General features: G+C 38.4%; 1 protein-coding gene across 1 annotated transcript in view; it reads left to right on the plus strand.

Moving 5' to 3' along the window:
• The window catches only part of TNS3 (tensin 3), a 256,780-nt gene that overhangs the window by 111,964 nt on the left and 125,058 nt on the right, over nucleotides 1–19,758 (plus strand). Inside the window, exons 6-8 of the mRNA XM_075142915.1 lie at nucleotides 5,950–5,991; nucleotides 15,505–15,557; nucleotides 16,363–16,534. Of these exons, the coding sequence (XP_074999016.1) occupies nucleotides 5,950–5,991; nucleotides 15,505–15,557; nucleotides 16,363–16,534 (267 nt within the window). The remainder of the gene's footprint in view (nucleotides 1–5,949; nucleotides 5,992–15,504; nucleotides 15,558–16,362; nucleotides 16,535–19,758) is intronic.

Raw genomic sequence — 19,758 nt, forward strand, 5'->3', positions numbered from 1 at the left:
GAACAGAGAATCAAACTGTGTGAATATGGAGACCTCACTCCCCCAAATTAATGAAATGTAGTGATCCTGAATTGAGCTGTGCAGTGTATACTAAATTCAAAAGCCAGTCATTTTATTTACCAGGAGGGTGGGCTCATGTTGTTTCTAGGAATATTAGAGAATTACAAGATTTAATAGAAGTTTAAATACGAAGTTTTGTTATAATGCGCTGTTTCAGTCACTGGTGTTCATCCAAAATTAAATGAAAATCAGACTTTCTTTGAACAAAAACAGTCTGCAGAAATAGGGGATCAATGAGAGGGAAAGGTTTGGTAGTTTCCAGAGCCAGGTTTGCCTGCTTGTTTATTTTCTCCAAATTGGCTCCTAACCTTTCCACTGAGTGTGTTACAGTTGCGGGGCAGAAGCATCTGCTTTTCAGAAATGTGACGCTATTTGCTATAGCAGCTAAATCCAGCAGCGTGATGTTCTTGCAAGGCATAGCGTGCTTCTTTCTGCCTTCCCAGCTTTCTTCTGGCTAAAGGGAAATTATCCATGTTTCAGACTTCTCAGTATCATTAGTTTTCAGCCGACATAGAAACTTTCCACATGTTTGACTTTACTAAACAGCAAATGGACTTGCATAGACTCTGCTTGACAGCTTACACTGGAAAAGGGAAATACACAGTCCAGGGTAGTTTTTTTCTGCTTTTCTGCATAATTCTCTATTTTTTCGTGGCTTATCCTGAGAGTGACAGGATATGTCCCTTGCAAACATGCTTTCAGTTAGTCTTTGAAAATGCTTTCTCAACAGTGGAATGTGTAAAAGGAAACAACAGTACCAATCCCATCTCTATAAAGTGTCTGCCAGCCAAACATTTAAAAAAAAAAAAAAAAAAAATTACCATAGCACTAAGTATTACAGTGTTGTGGAGGACTGCCACCTGCCTTTCAAAAGGAAAAGACAAATCCTTTAGTGTTAATTTAAAAATCAGCTTTTCTGATCATCAGTATTCATTGTAATAAGCACAGGTATCCATGTGGACCCTTCTCTTCAGACAGAACTGTGATGCAAATGTGATTCCTTAGGTTAAATTTTGATGTTTCGTCTGACTGTTACATAATGGTGGATCATGTTTGCACATTGCTTAACTAATCTTAAGTCCCTAGCATCCCATTCAATTTTAGTTCACTGTCATGTCAGAAATCATGCTGGTTTAATTTGCTTTAGGTTAATGTTTTTACATTGGCTCAAAAATTTAGTACTTGCATGTAAGTAACAAAGTGTGTGTGGCAGAAGTGTTATGTATGAACTTGCTTTTCATTCTTCTCACTTAATGTCATTAAATGCTGGAGTGAGAGACGTGGAAGCTCAAGTCTGTTTCTTGGAGAAATGTCACAGCACTACCTGGCAGATTTGGGGGAGGAAGGGAGGGAAGCCGGAGTTCACTGGTTTTTGGGTGTCTTTAAGGTGGAATCCAAATGAGAAGCTTTCAGGGCAAGATAGCCCTGCTGATGAGCAAAACATTAACAAAGGTGCAGAAACTGTCTGTCTTGAGTGAACGAAGTAGGTAGAGCATCTCCTATGGCATTCATTTAAGGGCTGATGTGTGTTCCTTTTTTGTAATTACTAAAAGGAATATAACTTTTCTTTTTTTTTGAAGTAGCAGTGTCATTTTATCTTTTGCTTTAATGGCTTGATTTTTCCTTTAGAGAGGCATTTTTAGGGAGCCGTTGGCAGGAATCTGTGATGGTTTTCTTCTGTGATGGCAGGAGGGGGAGCTGGGACAATTTTTTTGGAACGAATTTTCCTCATTCCATAGCAAAGTGTTTTTTATTTCTAACCATGTGAATCTAATTTGCTTTGAACTGGCTTTATGGGAGGGTGCGGACAAGAATGTTTTGGCATGTTTGATATTCTTGAAATGCTGTGATTGGTGAGGTGCACAAGTAATGCACGTTAGCTGTAATACACTGTCATCACAGTGTTCAGTACGTTATATTGGGTCAAAGTATAATGGCTGCATATGGGCCTAATGAGATGTGAGAGGCATCTAATCTCCTATTGTCTCCAATTTCTAGTTTTACACTGGGAAAGTCATTCTCTTAATATAGTTCACAGTTTCCCCATGAAGAATAGTAGCATTTCTCTTCCTTTTACAGGTAGTATTACGAAAAAACACCCCAAAAATGAGATATGATGAGATGCTGTAACGTGCAGTGATGTTTTCCAAGTGAGGTAGCAGGTCTTTTGCCTACGGCAGTGTGTCTTCCAACTGGGAGAGAAGAGTGGGAGAGAACTCAGGAACTGGAAACAATGGGCATGAAACGAATAGGATTGATGTCCCTGTAGAAGTAGCGAAGGAGGGAGGGGAGGACTTTCACAGTTCTTTTATGGAGTTTGTAAGATCAGTAAATTTGGCTGTTCTGGTTAGAATTTTTAGTTTTGCTTTACTTTTTTCACCTGGTTGTCCCATAGACTTATGTCAGCCTGGCTTCTTTGCCATTTCTTTTCCTTTTTCTTTTTTAGGACTTAAAGACAGGAAGATTTATAATTGGCATAGCTATGTCTTACAGTGGTCACCCCATGCAATGTAGAAAGTAATGATGAAGTTTCAAGAAGAAGTGTCAAGTTTTCACTAAAACCTTTAGAAATTTGGGATGTAGCTCTTCCATCTTAGTGTTGCTGATAGTCTTGGTTAAAATCTTTAGCTTGGATATTAGTTTATACTTTCAAAGCCTCCCTTCATTTGTGTCCAGTCAGAGACTTGAAGCTGGATCTTCCACATCTCAAATGAGTGTACCACAGTAGTTAGCCACTGGAGAGTTTTATTTGTAATTTTAATCCTAGAGTTGATGAATAGGCAGCCAGAGTAGCAGTACTTGGCTTGGGGGCAACCATTTTAAAGCCGTGCAGGGAGTGTATGGAGACTTGATTGTACATCCTTAGGTAGACCAGTTTTGAAAGAAAGGGGTTAGATACTGGGCACTGCTTACTGTGTGTATGCGTGTATATATGTGTGTGTATACACGCGCACATACACGTGTATATACAAACACATATATTTACCGGAGATGGTTTTTTCACCACAGCTCATTTTGGCACTCTTCCCCGTAAGTCAGAAGAAAAGGGGAACAGTGTGATCCTGCTAGCTGAGAGCCCTTTCATTCTAGCACTCTGTGTTCCCTCTCTGTAGTAAGGTGGAGAGAGCTCTCGTTTCCAGCAGAGTGAGAGAATATGAGGCATTTCAGCAGGGGCTCGACAAGCCGGAGAGCAAATTCAAAACTTTAAAAAAGAAAGAGGATAAGAGGATATTCTTGCTGCTTATTCCATGTTCCATCTACTAGTTATCTTGGAAGACTTTCAGACTATACCAATCCAGTGCTAAACTGAGCAATACAAGATAAAAATCCCTTTAAACTGGCAAACATTAGGTATAAACCTCACTTATGTCTCTATTTTATATGCAGTAACACAAATAGGCTGCTTAGTTGTTCTGGAAGGGTAGGTGCTGAGTTCAGCTTGTGTATGAACTTCCTGGTGAAGAGCAAAGCAGGTGGTGCATTTTCCCAAGCACTCTGCTTATGGACGCCTCAAAATCTCTTTGTACAGAGGCTCCCAAATGAATCAAAAAAACTGTATTTTGTGTGTTTTGTCGTTTCCTATATGAGTCTGTTTATTTCTGCTAAGTAGCAGTGAGTATCCTAAGACTGAGAAACAGTAGTAACTAAGGTTATAGTGATACAGATGTTTGTCCTATATAATTACCTTTAATCTGCTGAGAAGAACTTGGAAGTTTCAATCAATTTAGGGTTTCTGGGTTGAATTAATTGCACTGGTCAGTCTATATGTTAGTTCTTCTGACTGACACTGTGGAGATTCGATAGCTGACAAGCTAAGTCAAGTTTTTAAACAAAAAATAAAACAATCTCAAAGCCTATTCTCAAGGGTTAACTGTGAGCCAATCTCGCATCATAGGGGTTATGGTTAGTGCAGGATGTATGCCCTGGTGAATTGTGGGGGGGCTCATTGAATTAAGCAAGGTGTTGCTACTGTAATTTACACTCTGAAAATCTATAACTGTGTTTCCAGTTGAGACTGGCAATAGAGTGTATCCGAACTTCAGTGACCTACCAAAAAAAGAGTTGACATTTATAAAGCCGAATCTCTAGTTCAAAGCATCTTTCCCACAGCAGGCTTTGGAGTAAAATTTTCAGTTGTACCACTACTGATGTCTGCATGGTGGAGTTGTGTGGCCATACAAGTGTGCTTAGGTACCCATGATCTGTCTTGGGCAGAGGCTGGTGTTCTTAGTTTGGACAAACATTGTGTTCCTGTGTGTGTATGTGCTGCTTTAGCTTTTATTTTTTTTAACACTTTCCAAGCTGTAAATTACTGCACAGTCTTGAAGTTGCAGGATTATCCATCTCTGGTCAGCAAAGCGATTCAACAGGAAGAACTGGGTTTCATTTTATTGTTTGTGCCATTTTAAGATAGTCTGGGTGTTCACCCAGAATCAGTTTCCTGAGACTTTTTCCCTCCTTTGGGTGTGCTCTACAAATAAGTAAGGTTCAATACCAGTTACTGTCCTACCTGTCACTTGGTCCTTATGTGGTAGTATGCCAATGAAAATTATGAAGAGGAAAAACATGTTTCATCGTGCATTTTTACATGTTCCTTTCCTGCCCCTTTTAGTTTATGCTTTAAATGTACGAGATAAATACTAAGTTTGATTTGCATAAGGTTTGCACTTCTCATCCTAAACTCTTGCGAAGTGTTGCAGAGTGCTGTTTTGAGGGCTGTTATGTTTTGTTCCAGAGGTGTCTATATTTCAGTGGTGGATATATTTCAGTGATCCTGTTCTGTATAAAATTTGCATGCAAGATTTTCCAGATTATGAAATGATTTTGCATTCCTCAGGGTAAAGATGCAGATGGGGTGTTAGCTGTAATGATAATGCTGTTGCTACAGCGGCAATGTAGCTTGCTCCAATTTAGCTTTCATGTCTTCTGAGCAAAACCTTGTTGATTTTTGCACAGAATTTGAAATTGTATTTTGAAGCAATATTTTTATGCAGTTGAACATTAGGTATTGCTCTGTGCACAGTGGACTCTCTGCAGACTTGTGGAGTGAGGAACACTGAAGTTTGGTGCAGTCTTACCTAGCCTACAGCACTGACTTAGTTCTAGTGTTACTTAGTTTTCTTATTTTGAGTGCTTTTCGAGGTGTAATACTTCTGTTATTCTCCCATTATAATTCTAAATGGTAAAATCCTTAATCTAGGATATCTTCTCTTATGAAATGCCAAATCTTGACTTTGTTGAAGTCTTAAGCAAACATTTTGAGGGTTTTTTTACCTAGTTTAACCACTGTACTTCCCCATTACATTACCTTGATTTCATGCTGATTGTAGTCATCAATAAGAAAGCATGTACTGATGCAAGGTTGTGCTTCTGGTGATTTGTGTTAGATTTTTGTGCTAATGGATTGGCTCATTTCTTTTAAAAAGTTTGTTTTAAACCTCCACAGATACAACTTAGCATGTTTTAAAGCCTTGAACAGAGATTTTGCACAGTGCTTAAAGAAAATCCTAGGCAGTTGACTTTATCAATACCCACGCAAGTGTCTGTTTTCATGAAAAAGCATAAAATGAGAGATTGGGGAAAAAAAATGCAAAAAGGAATACATGATTAACAGCATACATCTCCATGTATATTGTACTTGGAGTAAGCACCCTCAGCAGCTGAGTGCTGGCTTACAAGACCTGAGTACGCAGGATGATAGTGTAAAACCAATTTGTTTTCTGTATTTGTTTGAAAGATAGTTTGGTTATTAATACTGTAGAACGTATGTGTACTTCTAAATGACTTATTTTATTTGTTGTGTGTATATGTTAGGAGAGGATTTCTTAGAATATAGCTAAATTATCTGGAAAATTAAACTCAGTTTTGTTAACTTTTCTCCTTTTGCAGGCTAATAACTCTGAGGCCGTTAAAAATCATGTAACTAGAACTGTAAGTAATTCCATTTTATTTATTTCTTTTTCCTTTACTTGGCCTGATTTATTTTCCTTTTTGTGGCTGCTTATTTTTATTAAATCTTCACAAAGCATTCGTTGCTAGCCATTTTCAAAGCATGCATGCACTTTGGTTTCTATACTGTGGGAAATTAGCCTTTGACTAGGATAATTAGTGTTCTGGCCCGCCCCGCGCCCCCCCCCCGAGTTTATCCAGGAACAATGAAATGAACTCTGTGTTCCTTATTTCTAAATCAAGCAGGGGAGAAGTAAAGAGAAATATTAAAATCTTCATAGACTGATCGTATTCAGAAGAGTTCAGAAATTCAAGAGATTTTTTTTTTCAGCAGGAAGAATATTAGTTCTTGTATTGTGGTCAATATGCAATTGAGCTTTTAGCTTTTATTTGTTCAAGTTACTGTGCCATGTTATTTACAAAACAAATTAAACGCCCCTTCCCAACCCTTTATTATTATTGCTGCTGTAGTACTACTGGTAAAAGTAGTATTAAATACATTTGTTGAAATGCAATAGAACCCAGTCTTCTAAGTGATGTAGAAATTTCTGCAAATGGGAAGTACTGCACATTTCAATACTGATAGCACTTATGAGTATACTTTTAGCACAATTTCTGTGAAATAAGTAAGACAAAGAAGAAAAGACTTTTTGAAGTCCTTTGCAGTTGCCTTTTATCAGAGATGCCAAGTTTCTTTGATTTCTAAGTAAATCATGGGAGATGCCTGTAGTTAACTGTCTGTTAGTAGGCAACTGTGATGCAGGTATTTGATTCACCGCTGTAAAGATGAAGTTAATATTTAAAAAGGGGCAGAGGGAAGGACTTGCAAGATGCATGTCGTCTTCACCGATTCATTGTTCAATTCAAGAGCAGCTCTCTATTGCAATAAATGAGCATCTATTTCACAGTGTTAGTCTTGTGCGCGTTGCATTTGTTCTGCAATGTCATCCGTGGTTCAGTGCTGCAGGCTTCTGCTGGTGCCACTCTGTGCAGGGTGTGAAGAGTTCTGATCCTTGACTACCCCATATAGGCAGGAGACCTTCACAGAGGTTGCATTTGTATTAGCAGTATAGTTTGTTTATTTGGGGTGGCAATAAACGTTTTTGTACCACTGAGGTCATCTCTGTGGTTGGATCCATGCTATTATCCACACTGTTCCAGTAAAATTACAATTATTTCTAAGTTGCTAGAATATATTTGATATTGAAACCAGCTAATATGTCTAGTGACGAGATTGTTTCTCCCTTCACTTTGCTCTTCTCTTCCTTAACTAGACAAATTAACTAAAATAAAAAAATCAGAATAGAGCAAACTACTTAGTTATCTGCATGTGAATAATTGGTTTTGACAGCTGGTTCTAGTGTAACAAATGTGAAGCAAAATAATGAGATACATTGTGAGGAAAATAATTGCAGATAATTTTCTATTGTTAGTTGGAAGTTTTTAGCTTCATTGTGTTACATCTGAATAACTTCAGAGGGTTTTCTGTTTGTACTGGTTGCTTATTACACAAGCCAAGGTCATATGTTTTGGGGTTTTTTTCTGTACGTGTAGTAGCTCGCGCACAGCCATTTTGAAGGCAGCCTTAATGGCAAGCAATGCTTTTTCAGCTGTGCCTTTTGTCCTATGATAATTTTGCATTGGTTATTATTTGACCATTAGCAAGTTTCCTGAAATTTTTGGTAGTTACTTTCCATGGACCAGCATACCCCAGGAGCAAAGGGTGACATAGATGAGGGGCAGGGGTCATTGGGAAATAGAGGAAAGTTCCCCACTGAAACACAGTGGTAGGAACACCTATTCCTGTTTGGAAAAGAGAGGAGGTGTAAAGCTGCAAGGCTGGGGGATTCATAAGAAAGTGCTGTCTCCAGATAGTGGGACTAGATGCAGCCATTGCCTGGATGAGGCTTTTGCACCTCTGGTTCTGTGACCCATGACTACAGCACACATCCCGTCTGTGTAGTGCTAATGGGAGGTGTGTTCCTTGTCTTCCTGCCTTCTCTTCCTTCTAAATTTGTGCCATGCTTGTTCTCCTTTTGATTTATTAACTAAATTGGAAGAGACTGCTTTAACCTGCCTGACCCTTTTCTGGCTCTGGGATTTCTTCTCCCTTCCTCTCTCTCCTTTGCATCTTGTTCCATGGCATCTGGTCCAGGAAAGAAAAGCTCTCTTGCTTTTTCCTAACAATGTGACTGCCAATGGAATATTGCTACTGTCAGCCCTTACTGCTTTATAGGAAAGCTGTGTAAACATCAACAAAGAGAGTTTGGCTTAAATTCTAGGTAGTGTCAGAACCAAAATTTCATTAGCTTAATTCTAATGTTCGGGATAGCTCTGAGGCATGGGTAACACTTTCTTACTCAGGAAGCCAGAAGTGCATTTTCTTACATTTAGAGGGCTTCCTCATACTGGAACTGGAATCTTACTTTACTCTTAATATTAACATATTAAAAACAAATAAATGAGGCTTCTTGTTTCAGCTAAAGGCTGGCAGAAGTGATTCTGTCACTTTCTATTCAAGAATTGCATGCACATAATTTTCTGTTAGTTAATAGAGTGCTAAATTTGTGATGAAAGTTTGCTTCAGTGTTGATCTCTTGCATCTTAACTAGGCCAGAGAGAAACTCCAGAGATCTTCTGAAGTCTTTCCCTCTGCCACTATGTTTTTTCTTTCCACTGTGGACATCACTATCTTTTTACAGAGTTAGGAAGTAGAGCACATACATACAGGAACTTTGTGGTAGGTGCTACTGAGTCATGCTGTACAGGACTTCTACAGGCCCTCATAACGTGGTAGGTGTGAATTAATGCAGAAACCTTTACACTGTTCTGTGTCTGTTGTGCTTAATTACATTGCCTGTGGATAGTATTCATTCAGAAAGCTGTTTCAAAGCTCTGGAGTAATTATGAAACTATGCTACAATGGGAGCTGGAGCACATGTATTATTTTAGTCAGTTGAGGTAAACTCCTTACCTAACACTTAACATGGTAATACTTAAATAGGGACATAATAAATTTCCCCATAGGTTTGCAGTGGAACACAGTCATTCGAGTGTTGACATGACTCTAACTCACCCAGGCAGGTGTGTTCCTGATCTGTGTGTGCAAGAGACAGTGTTACACAGCACTGGTTAGGGCTAGGTAGGTGCTAGCCTCACAAAGCTCGGTGTGAACGCTTAGTCTTGAGACATTGTAGAACTAAGGCTTCAGAAATATTATGGTTTTCCAAATGTGAATATGTATATCTGTAAAATTGTATATGAAATAAGACACCAATTGTGCTTCATTCTCACTTGAATATGGACTTTACATGCATTCAGTATCCTCTCCTAAAGAGCCCTTAGTAGCAAAAATTTGCTATGTATGTGCCTTCTCTCTGTTAATGAATTTCAATTTTTTAAAAGAAGAAAAAAGGATGGATAGAAGACCCACCTGTACCAGGAACTTTCAGGCTGTGAGCAGGGCTGCTGTTCTGAATCTAAGTGAGTTGGAAGATGATCTTCCTGCCCCGGTTAGTTCCTTGTTGCCCTGGCAGATTGGTGGATGGAACTCCATATCCATGTGCCCCACAAACTTGAAAAAGTTGAGTTGGATTACAAAGCCCTATAGTTAACTTGTTTAGGGGAGCCTGGCCTGTCTTGATTGAAGTGTTATAGGGAAGAATCGTGGGAGCAGCTTTGCCAGCAGCTAAGAGTCAGGGTAGTTTTTGGCAGGGAAGACAGCAAGCTGGGGTTTATAACTTCTGCAGACACTGCTACTTGCAAGGGGCACATCTGTCTGGACTTTTGCTGTTACACTACACAGGGGGACAGATCATTATTTTTACGGAATACAGTATACAGAACAAAAATAAAATGTACAGCCAAACAAATAGCTGTTTGCAGTAGAAATAATGATAAATCTCTTCTGCAGAGAGTCAACTCCGAAAAAGATTTTTTTATTAATTTTTTAATATTTACTGCAGGAACAGATACACAGTAACATAGACACATTTGTATTCACAAGGCATGAATCTTTGTTTTCCACATCAGGAATCATTCTAAAGCCAGAGGCCAAAAGATTATGCAAATTTTGGTTCTCATCCAAGACATCCAAACATGTGTTTCACTGTAGCTTCTAAAAGCAACTACTGTGTCAGTAGGAATTATCATGGTGGAGCACTCCAGTGATCAGTATAGTTCATTGTCCTGTCTTTTCTGCAGTATCCCGGAGTATATAGAACTGTAACACTATGCCTTAGAATAGGTTAGAGGATTTCTTCTGATTCCTATCCATGGCTTGGGGAATGAAAATACCATCACAAATTTGGTTAAAATGCATTCAGGTCTCCCGCTGATCAGTCTCTCTTTCATATTCTTATTTGTGGCTGTTTGAATGGTGAACAATTGTGTAGAAAAAAGTTTCATAAGCTAATTAAAAGCTGTGTAAAATGCATGTAATTTTATGACAGATTAGCTAATCAAGTTTTCTGATGCTTATATCAACATTAAAAATAGGCACAAATAAAATATTTATATCCTAAATAGATCCATGACATTCTTTCAAAATATGTCCCGATACCTTAAAGTCACAGATCACTCATTGATTTACATTTCAGGTAGTTGTAGTTTCTGCTCATTGATCGTTGCAGTTGTTAATGCTCCCATTCAAGAAGGAGCCCAGAAGAGAAATAGGTGAGCTGCGTGAATGCATGTCAGATCCTGGAGCTGTGAGTTTTCAGTAGTGCTGTTCCTCGGAGGAGCATATAGTTGATGTACAGCTGTCTCAGCTGTTTAAAACAACCTGGTCCTTGAAACCAGTAGTTCGTATATTCTGCCGAGATCGCTTTTAAGCAAATATTGTATTATTATATTATAGTTCAATGCCAGGAACAGGGCCTTGGGAAAGGCTACTGAATGATTTTTCATTTGGCTTCCTTATCCTGCCTTTGATTCTAGTCTCAAAAGCAGTAAGTTGTTATCCCACCTGGTATTTCTAAGTTCATATGTGGTCCACATGTCTAGTTTTACTTTGGTATTGGAAACTAGCAGTTTACATACTAGTGTCTTTGATTTTCCCCCCCTCCCCCCCCGAGCTGTCATGTAAAAGATAGTAAAGTGTACTGATGCAAATGAATTTATCTGGGGCAAAACTGATCTCCCTTCCGTGATCTTTCTGGTCTCTGAAGCTCTACTACAGAGGACTTTGGCCTATGAAGTGTGTAAGCCTACTAGCTGTAACCCAAGTTCCTTATTCAGTTCTTGGAAAGGTTGAGGATGATCATCTTGCTGAGAGACATGATTTTTTAACAGATTTTTTTTTTTTTTTTTACAGGCATTGTTTTTTACTTGATTGTCCCCATTTCTTTCCTTGAGAGGCAGCCTTTCATCGTAGGCGAGGGGATAGGCAGGCTTAGCAGAGAGGTTATTTCTTACTCCTTCTATTTCTGGACTAGTGCAGAAGGTGTCTCAATGCCATCTCAGTGCCACACTCTGTGAGATGGCCTGTACTATAGCTGTGTCATGTTTTTGCTCTGAATCTGTGGAGAGACTGGAAGAGAGATTGTAAAGGTATGAGAATGCAGCCTGCTGCCTGGGACAGCACAGGCTTGCTGTTTGAGGCAGACCAGATAATCCATAAGCAGGTTCACCCTGTTTGGTGTCAGAGGAAGGTGAATAAACAGGACTGATATCAAAAGCCTGTTTTGTCCAAGCTGTGCTTTAATTGCTGTCTTGCCCACTTCCTACGCTTCCACTGACAGTAGGCTGTGCTGGGAAACTTACCTTCTAGTGACTGTTGTGACCTGGTGAAAATGATGTAGAATTAAATATGGGCCTGTTTCTTAGCTTCTGTATCATGGCTGGGCTGTACTGGACTCTGAGATGTTCTCGTCTGAGGACTGCGTTTTTGAGAAAGTTGGGATAGCAAGCTCTGCAATGTGCCCAGGACTAGATGCAGGAGCCAAACATGGTAAAAGAAGCAGTTAGGAGAATGTCAAAGGACAGAGTTGCATGGCTTGAGTTTTCACTGGAAAAGGGTAATGACAAAGTACCTTGAATGCAAGGAATTTGCTCATTAATATAATTCTGTGGCTGCAGAGAAGACAGCTGTCTTCTGAGAAGCAATTGCTTCCCCCTGCTGGCTTTCATACAACAACTGCAGCTGAGTTTGTCTGACCAAAAGGCTCTTTGTGCTTGTTCACATAGGGATAACTGTTACGTGTTATTGTTTGGGATTGATCTGTTTGTTTGGGATGTAAAAATTCCTTAAAACTGAATGAATATCTAAATGGGAGGTGTTTTCTTTTTTCAAAACTCTGCTTCTCAAATGATTGGTTATACTGTCTGCATTGCCAGGCAGTCCCAGGGAAGTAGGGGAGCAAGAATTGTGGGGAGAAGCTCAAGGAAGAATAATCTCAGGGTAGTCTGTCCTACTAGCAACAAATCAAGCGCTAGTTCCACTGGATCTGCCCTAATTACAACTCTAAATTTTTAGCCAGGTGGCCCATTTTGAGCCATTATTTTTCATTTCCCTTCATTTTCTTTACTGCTCTTGGTTGACAGGAAGTGAAAATCGTATCTGGTTTTGCAAGATTTTTTGTCTAACTGTCCGACCTGGGAGATGCCAGATGGCATTTGCTATCTTGGAAGATCAGCCGCATGTTTTGCCATTATCCCTCCAGTGTGCAGCAAGGCAGAAAATAGTGGGGTTTTTTTACTGGGATGGAGATGATTTACCTTTATGAATAGTCTGCCTTGTGCAGTTGAATCCTGTGCTTGGTGAAACTCGTATTCTGCTGGTAGGCGTGTATGACTTGGTCCATAGTGAAGAAGAATTCCTTCTTATCAGTGAAATGACCCTGAAACCACACAGAAATGTTGGGGGGGGGGGGGGAGAGGCAGTCACAGAAGTTCAAGATTTGTTTTAATTGACTATTAAACCTGAATTCAGTCAGAATCATGGTAAGATATGGCTCACGTTTACAGATTGCCTGTTGTGAGAAATGCTGTAACAGCTTCTTCATGTGTTTGAGAACATGTTGTAGGGGTGTGTGCATATGTTATATGTTTCATCAAACCTTTAAAAAGCTTTTTCAGTGACCATTTTGTCTCTGTACTAAGTCATATATTATATCTTTGTTGGATTTTGCTAAATATTTTAGCTGTGAGGGGAAAAGTTAGTAAACAAAACAAATAGTAAAAAGAAAAACTGAAGAAAAAAGAATGCATCGCTAGCTACAAGATAATTAAGCCATGGAGGAGAGGAGGAAGTGACTATAATCTAGAGGACATAGAGGAAAACAGAGGTGTGTCCTTGACTCTTTGTCCATTTGCCAACAAGTCATTGACTGTAGTCAACATACAAGGTGATCTTGACCTTATGAAGGGTTGAGTAAAATTTAGTAGTTTGGTGCACCATAGAAAGGCAATGGGAAGTTTCATGGTCTGAATCAAAGTATCCTTTGAAGATGGTAGGGGTCTGTTGATTTTCGGGAGCTGTCCAGAATTTGTATAAAAGTGTACCCATAATGACAGACTGAAGAATATTGCAGCTATTCGAGGCCATGCAATGAAACGTGATACCCAGATGAGATTTCAGAAGAAGAGTCCTTTTAAACTGATATATTTGTATTCTTATATGTGCAACCAATCAGCTAGAGTTTTAAATTGTGTTATAGGTACTTGAAGAAAATTTCTTTTCAAACAGCACTGGTAATTTAAGTTTTAAGATGTACCAGCTGTTGAATTGTGGAAGTTGTTAGGTTTATCCATTTTTGTACGCAGAGCAGGAAAGGGCATTTAGTACTGTGCATTTCAGTACGTGACATGGCATGCATACAGTAAATATAGATTTCACTAACAGGGTTTTTTTCTGCTAAGTGGTTTGCGTTATGCTATTGTTCATATGCTTATATGCTGCATGCTACTAGGTTATATGCTAGTTTATATGCTACAACAGTGTGCAATAGAGAATGATTTTATCACTTATTTTCTTACCAGAGAAAGCCACTAAGTGACTGGTTAATCAGATTACATGGAGGTTTAGTCATAAAATTTATTAAAAAGTGGTGGAAGTACTCCTTAAGCAATGGATACATTTATGCTACCCACAGAGACCAAGGAAGTGGAGGGAGAGGCATGTTCCACTAACTGCATTCTAGTTAGAAAAACAAAACAAAACACGCTAAAAGCTTTGCCTTGAATTTCAGTTATTAGTTATTTACTTGTTTTGGCACCCATGTGTATTACCTACAGCCTTTAAAATCCTAAGAAAGGATTGACTAAAAAGAAGCTGAAAATACCACAAAGTTTTCTCATTTTCTGTTGTCTGAGTAAAGACAGGAACTAGTGGAACTGGGACGAAGCACTTAGGTGAGGTGCACCTTTATATCAGGTGTGCTTTAAAATTTGCCATAACAGCTCACTTCCAGAAATTTTGGAAGAAAGCGTGCCACTTGGATGCCTGTATGTGTCCTAGCTGTTCCCAGATTTTGATATACGGCGTCACTATATGGAAAGTTCTAAGGCCTCTTCCATTTGAACACAATTTATTTGGTTTGGGAATATTTGTCATGTGTGTAGCCAAAATAGATAGGGTTTATCAGCTCTTCAGCTCTTATGATTCATCTAAATAAGCTTTTCTGTGCATTTTTCTGTATAATGTGTATAATCTGTATAAAAGGAAGACGAGTGAACACTCTTTGTCTTATGGAGTTACTGATGCATGACATTAAATTGAACTTCCGATTTTTTGTATAAAAAGGTATATCTAAATGTAAAGTAAATATTTTTATTTTTAATGGTAGTACAGTGCTAGCTGTCTATTTTTATTTAATGTTAGTATAGTATTAGCTGTCTTTTTCTAAAAACCTACCCTGGAAGGCAGGGATACTGCCCCCTCTAGATGTCTCTGTTTCTCTCTGTTACGTACAGAGAGCTTGGGTGACTATCACACTGGAGCTTAATTCTGAGACAGCTAAAATTAAGTGAGAAAAATTCTGTTACTAAGGTTCATGGGGAAGAACATTTTGACACTTTTTAATGCATAATTACTATTACTGAACAAATAGAATTACAAAAGACACACACTAAATTCTCATAAAGCAAAACCATTGCAGCTCAGGCTTCTATTCAAACTCCCAGGACTCTGACACTAGAATAAATTGAGCATATTTTTCAATATTGTCATAAGAGAGGAACTTATTTTTGCAGGTTTATACAGAAATTCAAGCTCCATCTTCTCAGAAGTCCATTGAATGTTTTCTCTAATCTTAGTGCAGTTACCAAGACGAGCACAAAAGACAACCAGTCCTTCTCTGGCAGAGGTGGAAGAGGTAGTAGTACCATAACCACAGTGTTTGCAGTCAAAACATAAGGTGATGATACTCTCTTATCCTATTGTTGATATAGTTTTCCATAGTGTGGATATAATAAATGAGGAAAAAAGGCAGGAACATTGACATCAGTGGCAGCAAGGAAGGTACCGGATTGACTGCTCTGCTTGCTTTGTTCCAGAATTCCAGCAGTGCTTCGAAGAACTCCTCTTTCAGTTGTGACAAAGGATCACGGCAAGTATTTCTTTCATATTTTTGTGTAGAAGTGACACATAATGCTGTGGTGGGTTTAGGTTTTGTTATTTGTGGTTGTGATTTCTGTGAGTCCGGTCTTCTGCAAGACATGTTCTGCTATGCAAGGACCATTTTTACAATCCCTGTCTGAGAAAACAACTGGGCATATTTGCTGAGCTTACTTTTAACTTAATTACTATAATCTTCTGATTATTCTATTAAGAAGGACAAGGTAAGGTGCCTGGTTGCGCCCTCAATCTGGAAAAGAAGTTAGAGTAAACAGTATCTGTAGACTAACGTGTGAGATTAATTGCATTACATTGGTGTCTGTTGCAGTTTGGGGACTTCAGTGTTACTCAGCAGATTTCAAGATGGTATCTATCTGCAGTGTTTTACAGATCACTGGGGAATCTACCAATTTGTAAAGCATTTGCAGAATTCTACAGAAAGAGATTTGTGCAGACATAAGTACCTATATGTTTTCTATTTAGCTCCCAAATTTGTTGGGCTAATGTTTGTCAAAGTTGCTTGTATTCATTTTACTGCTTTTCTACATTATTGGTTGCAGAGATTTTTTTCACTGTAGTTTTGATGTGAAGAACTCTGATGTTTGGTTATCTCCATTTGTGTACTGAACTGAATAATTAGAGCTTGGTAGGCATTTAATAAGTTGTAATTGTAATGAAAATATTGGAAACATGAGATGCATGACTGTATGAGTCCAAGTTGCAGTTCCTTCTCATTAATATGCTATGTTTATTCTCAGCTGCTTTGCTCTGAACTGCCACATCTAATTTCTTCACAGAAGTGCAGACTTTGATCACATTATGGAGGAAGGCTATGAACTTGATCTCACTTACATCACAGAGCGGATCATTGCTGTATCCTTCCCTGCTAGCTGTTCTGAGGAAACTTACCTCCACAATCTACAAGATGTAACCCGAATGCTCAAATCCAAACATGGGGATAATTACTTGGTATGTGTAGGATCAGTCTTTTGTGATACATCTTCTGTCCTCCCGCAAGACCACTTTTAGGTTCACATATACCATTATAAACTGAAAGTCACTCATCTAAAGCCTCTTTGGTCCTCCTTTACAGCTTTGCAAATAAGAGCAAGATTTTCAGTAGTGTTTTAAGCTGTTAGGCAAGGACAGATATTAAAAGCACTTTTCTGCTGGTGGCACTGCAGTTTCAGTTGTGATAGCATGTAGTTAAATGCTGTAGAATAATTGCACTGACCATTTTCATTGTCCAAAGCATGCTTTGAAAAGATACACACCCTGCAATGTGGAGTGCATTCTTTTTTTCTAGCAGCCAGCCTCATCTGGGTCCTCAGCTGGTCTCTCACCATCGTGTCTTGACTGTCTCTACTATATATTGTAAACATAAAAATAGGGTTGCTGTTTGTGTGTTCTGTCCAGCTCTTTCTCATTAACTTGATTTAGATGCATTTTTTTCCTGCTGTTTAGTTTTCTGTAGGAAATTAAGTTGTAAGAAAATCTATAATGACCTCTGTGTACAGAATTATTTTTTTTTTTAAATGATGACCCAAACTGTTAATCTCCTGTGCTGTTTTCTGGCTAGTGCATCTAAACCCTATGGCATGAACCCTCTCAGCTTGTTCTATGAAGGTGAATTTAAAACAGGGCCAATATTTTATTTACTTTTTTTCTTCTACTGTCTTTTTAGTTGGTATGTGTAAATTATTAGAATCAAATCCATGGCTTCAGAAGCATGAACTTCACTCACGGTGGAAATTAGTTTCTGGAGAAATTCCACCTGATGATTTAAATACATTACCTTTTGCTCACAAACCAAGGTGTCATAGACGCATTATGAATCAGCTATTGTCCTCAAGATGCACTTGTAATACTTGTAATGTGGTCTGATGTCCTCAGGATGCTGCCTTCTTGCCCTTGGCTTCCCTTCCGTCAGGTGCTGGTAGCTTGTAAGACACAAGATAGTAATAGTTTGAAGGTGACCTCTATGTAAAGCTTTACTGGTTCCAATTCACCTGTTCTCAGTGGCCTTGCCCATGCGACAGCGGTGTTGTGGTATTTGTAAAATAAGCTTGTAGTCTCAGTCCACTTAAATCTCACTAAATACCTGTTTCTATTACAAAAATCTGATATTGTTTAGAGTGCCCTCCCTCTAAGTGGGATTGCAGTCGGTTTCTCAAGCAAAGTTTGGATCTGTGGGGTTTTTTGGTTTTGTTTTAGATTTGTTCTATTTATTTATTTATATTCTAATGAGTACTTTGGAAATCTGCTGGCTTGGTCAAAAGAAAGTTTGAGGCTGTCTGCTCCAAATATGTTTCTGCAAATTTGCAAGATAACCTGGCAAACCGCAGCCAGGTTGTAGATCCAGAGAGCTCATTTTTAAACTATCTTTTGTTTCTCATGTTTCAAAGTCCTCTTCAGTCTGCTGAAGAGGCATGTGTATAGCAGCAACCCCCCTCCCGGTCCCCCCCCAAAAAAACCCCAACCCCCCAAATAAAAGGTATGCAAGTGAGCAGTTCTGCTGAAGTTGATGAGAACAGTTTTACCTTTCATTGGGTCAGGGTCTCAGCTAGCAGAACATATACTACAAATAAGCATTTGTCATTTCTTATCTAGCTGTTCTGCCTCCAGATTTTTATATATGTTAAACACTTGCCACTATAGTTGTTACAGGAATGATAGGGGAATGATACACCCAAAGAATTGGGTGAGTGCATTGTTGCCTGTTGGAGTCTGTTACGAAGAGTATGAACAAAAAATCATAAGTATCTCATTTGCTCTAACAGTAGAGGATTATACTTTGACAGTCTTAAGACCGGAGTCCTTTGTGGAGAGATGGAAGCCTGTCCATAGCTTACAGTAAATTTTTCTCTGCTTTGTTGTCCTAAAAAAAAGCTTCTCGGAAGGCTTTGGTTCCTAGGAGAAACGTGACTTTTCTCCAACAGAGAAAAGCTTCAAAACTGAATTTTTGTAGTATCTGTGTAGTACTTTCATCAATTTATTCTGTTTTATGTGTGTGACCTTGATCAGCAAAAGGGAAGTCACATTATGTTGAAAAATTCAAGATGATGTTACTCCAAAAGAATCCAGTGATATGTCAAAATTAATGTAGAGTTGTAAAAGCATGTTCTTTAAATGCTGATAGCCTTCAGAAATTGGCTGTTATGACAAGCAAGCTTTTATGTCAAAATTAGCAAAAGACTTTTTCAATCATAGAATCATTTAGGTTGGAAAAGACCGTTAAGATCATCGAGTCCAACCGTTAACCTAACACTGCCAAGTCCACCACTAAACCATGTCCCTAAGTGCCACATCTACATGTCTTTTAAATACCTCCAGGGATGGTGACTCAACTGCTTCACTGGGCAGCCTGTTCCAATGCTTGATAACCTGTTTGGTGAAGAAATTTTTCCTAATACCCAGTCTAACCCTCCCCTGGTGCAGTTGAGGCTGTTCCCTTTCGTCCTTAAATTATTATTGTTTTATATTAATCATGGATTAAGAATCTCTGGCTTAGACAGAGAAAAGAAAGAAATGAGAGATAAAATATTCCATAATACATTTGTTAAAAAATAATTTTTAAAGTGGCCAAGAAACAGTAGTGCATTCATATGTTTGCTTTCATGCAGCGTATTTTCATTGACAGATTCTTTCTGCAACAAATCTTTATTTGAAAACCCAAACCTTTCGCAGTAAGGAGATTTAAAGTATAGAATGAAGTATGTTTTTATTCCCTAATAAAATTGTCTCTTGGTTACAAAGGAATGCATATGTTATTGCAAGATTCAAAGGCTTGATTCCAAGTGAATGCTGCTTTACACCAGTACTTTCAAAATACACACAGTGCAAACATCTGTCAGAAAGCAAAAAACAGTTTAAATGACACAATGGCTGTGTCAACTGAAAAACTCAGTTTACAAAAATAAATCACCATTATGTTACTGTTTTGGTCAACTTCAATAATGTATTTTTCATGCTATTTTGATGAAAACATTTGCCGTGCATTGCACTTGTAGGAGAGTAATTCTCAATTGTTCAGATATTGAGCTTTTAACAAAAAAAAAAATCCATTATAAGCTTGTTTTTATACTTGTCTGATTTTATGCTCATTTCCTAAGACTGGATGTTTTGGTGTTTAAAATAGATAAATATGTATGGTTTTTTTCAGTGTCTCTAACAGTTTTTATTGCAGTATTTAT

Source organism: Calonectris borealis, chromosome 2, assembly GCF_964195595.1.
Source record: "Calonectris borealis chromosome 2, bCalBor7.hap1.2, whole genome shotgun sequence".
Classification (NCBI taxonomy): Eukaryota; Metazoa; Chordata; class Aves; order Procellariiformes; family Procellariidae; genus Calonectris; species Calonectris borealis.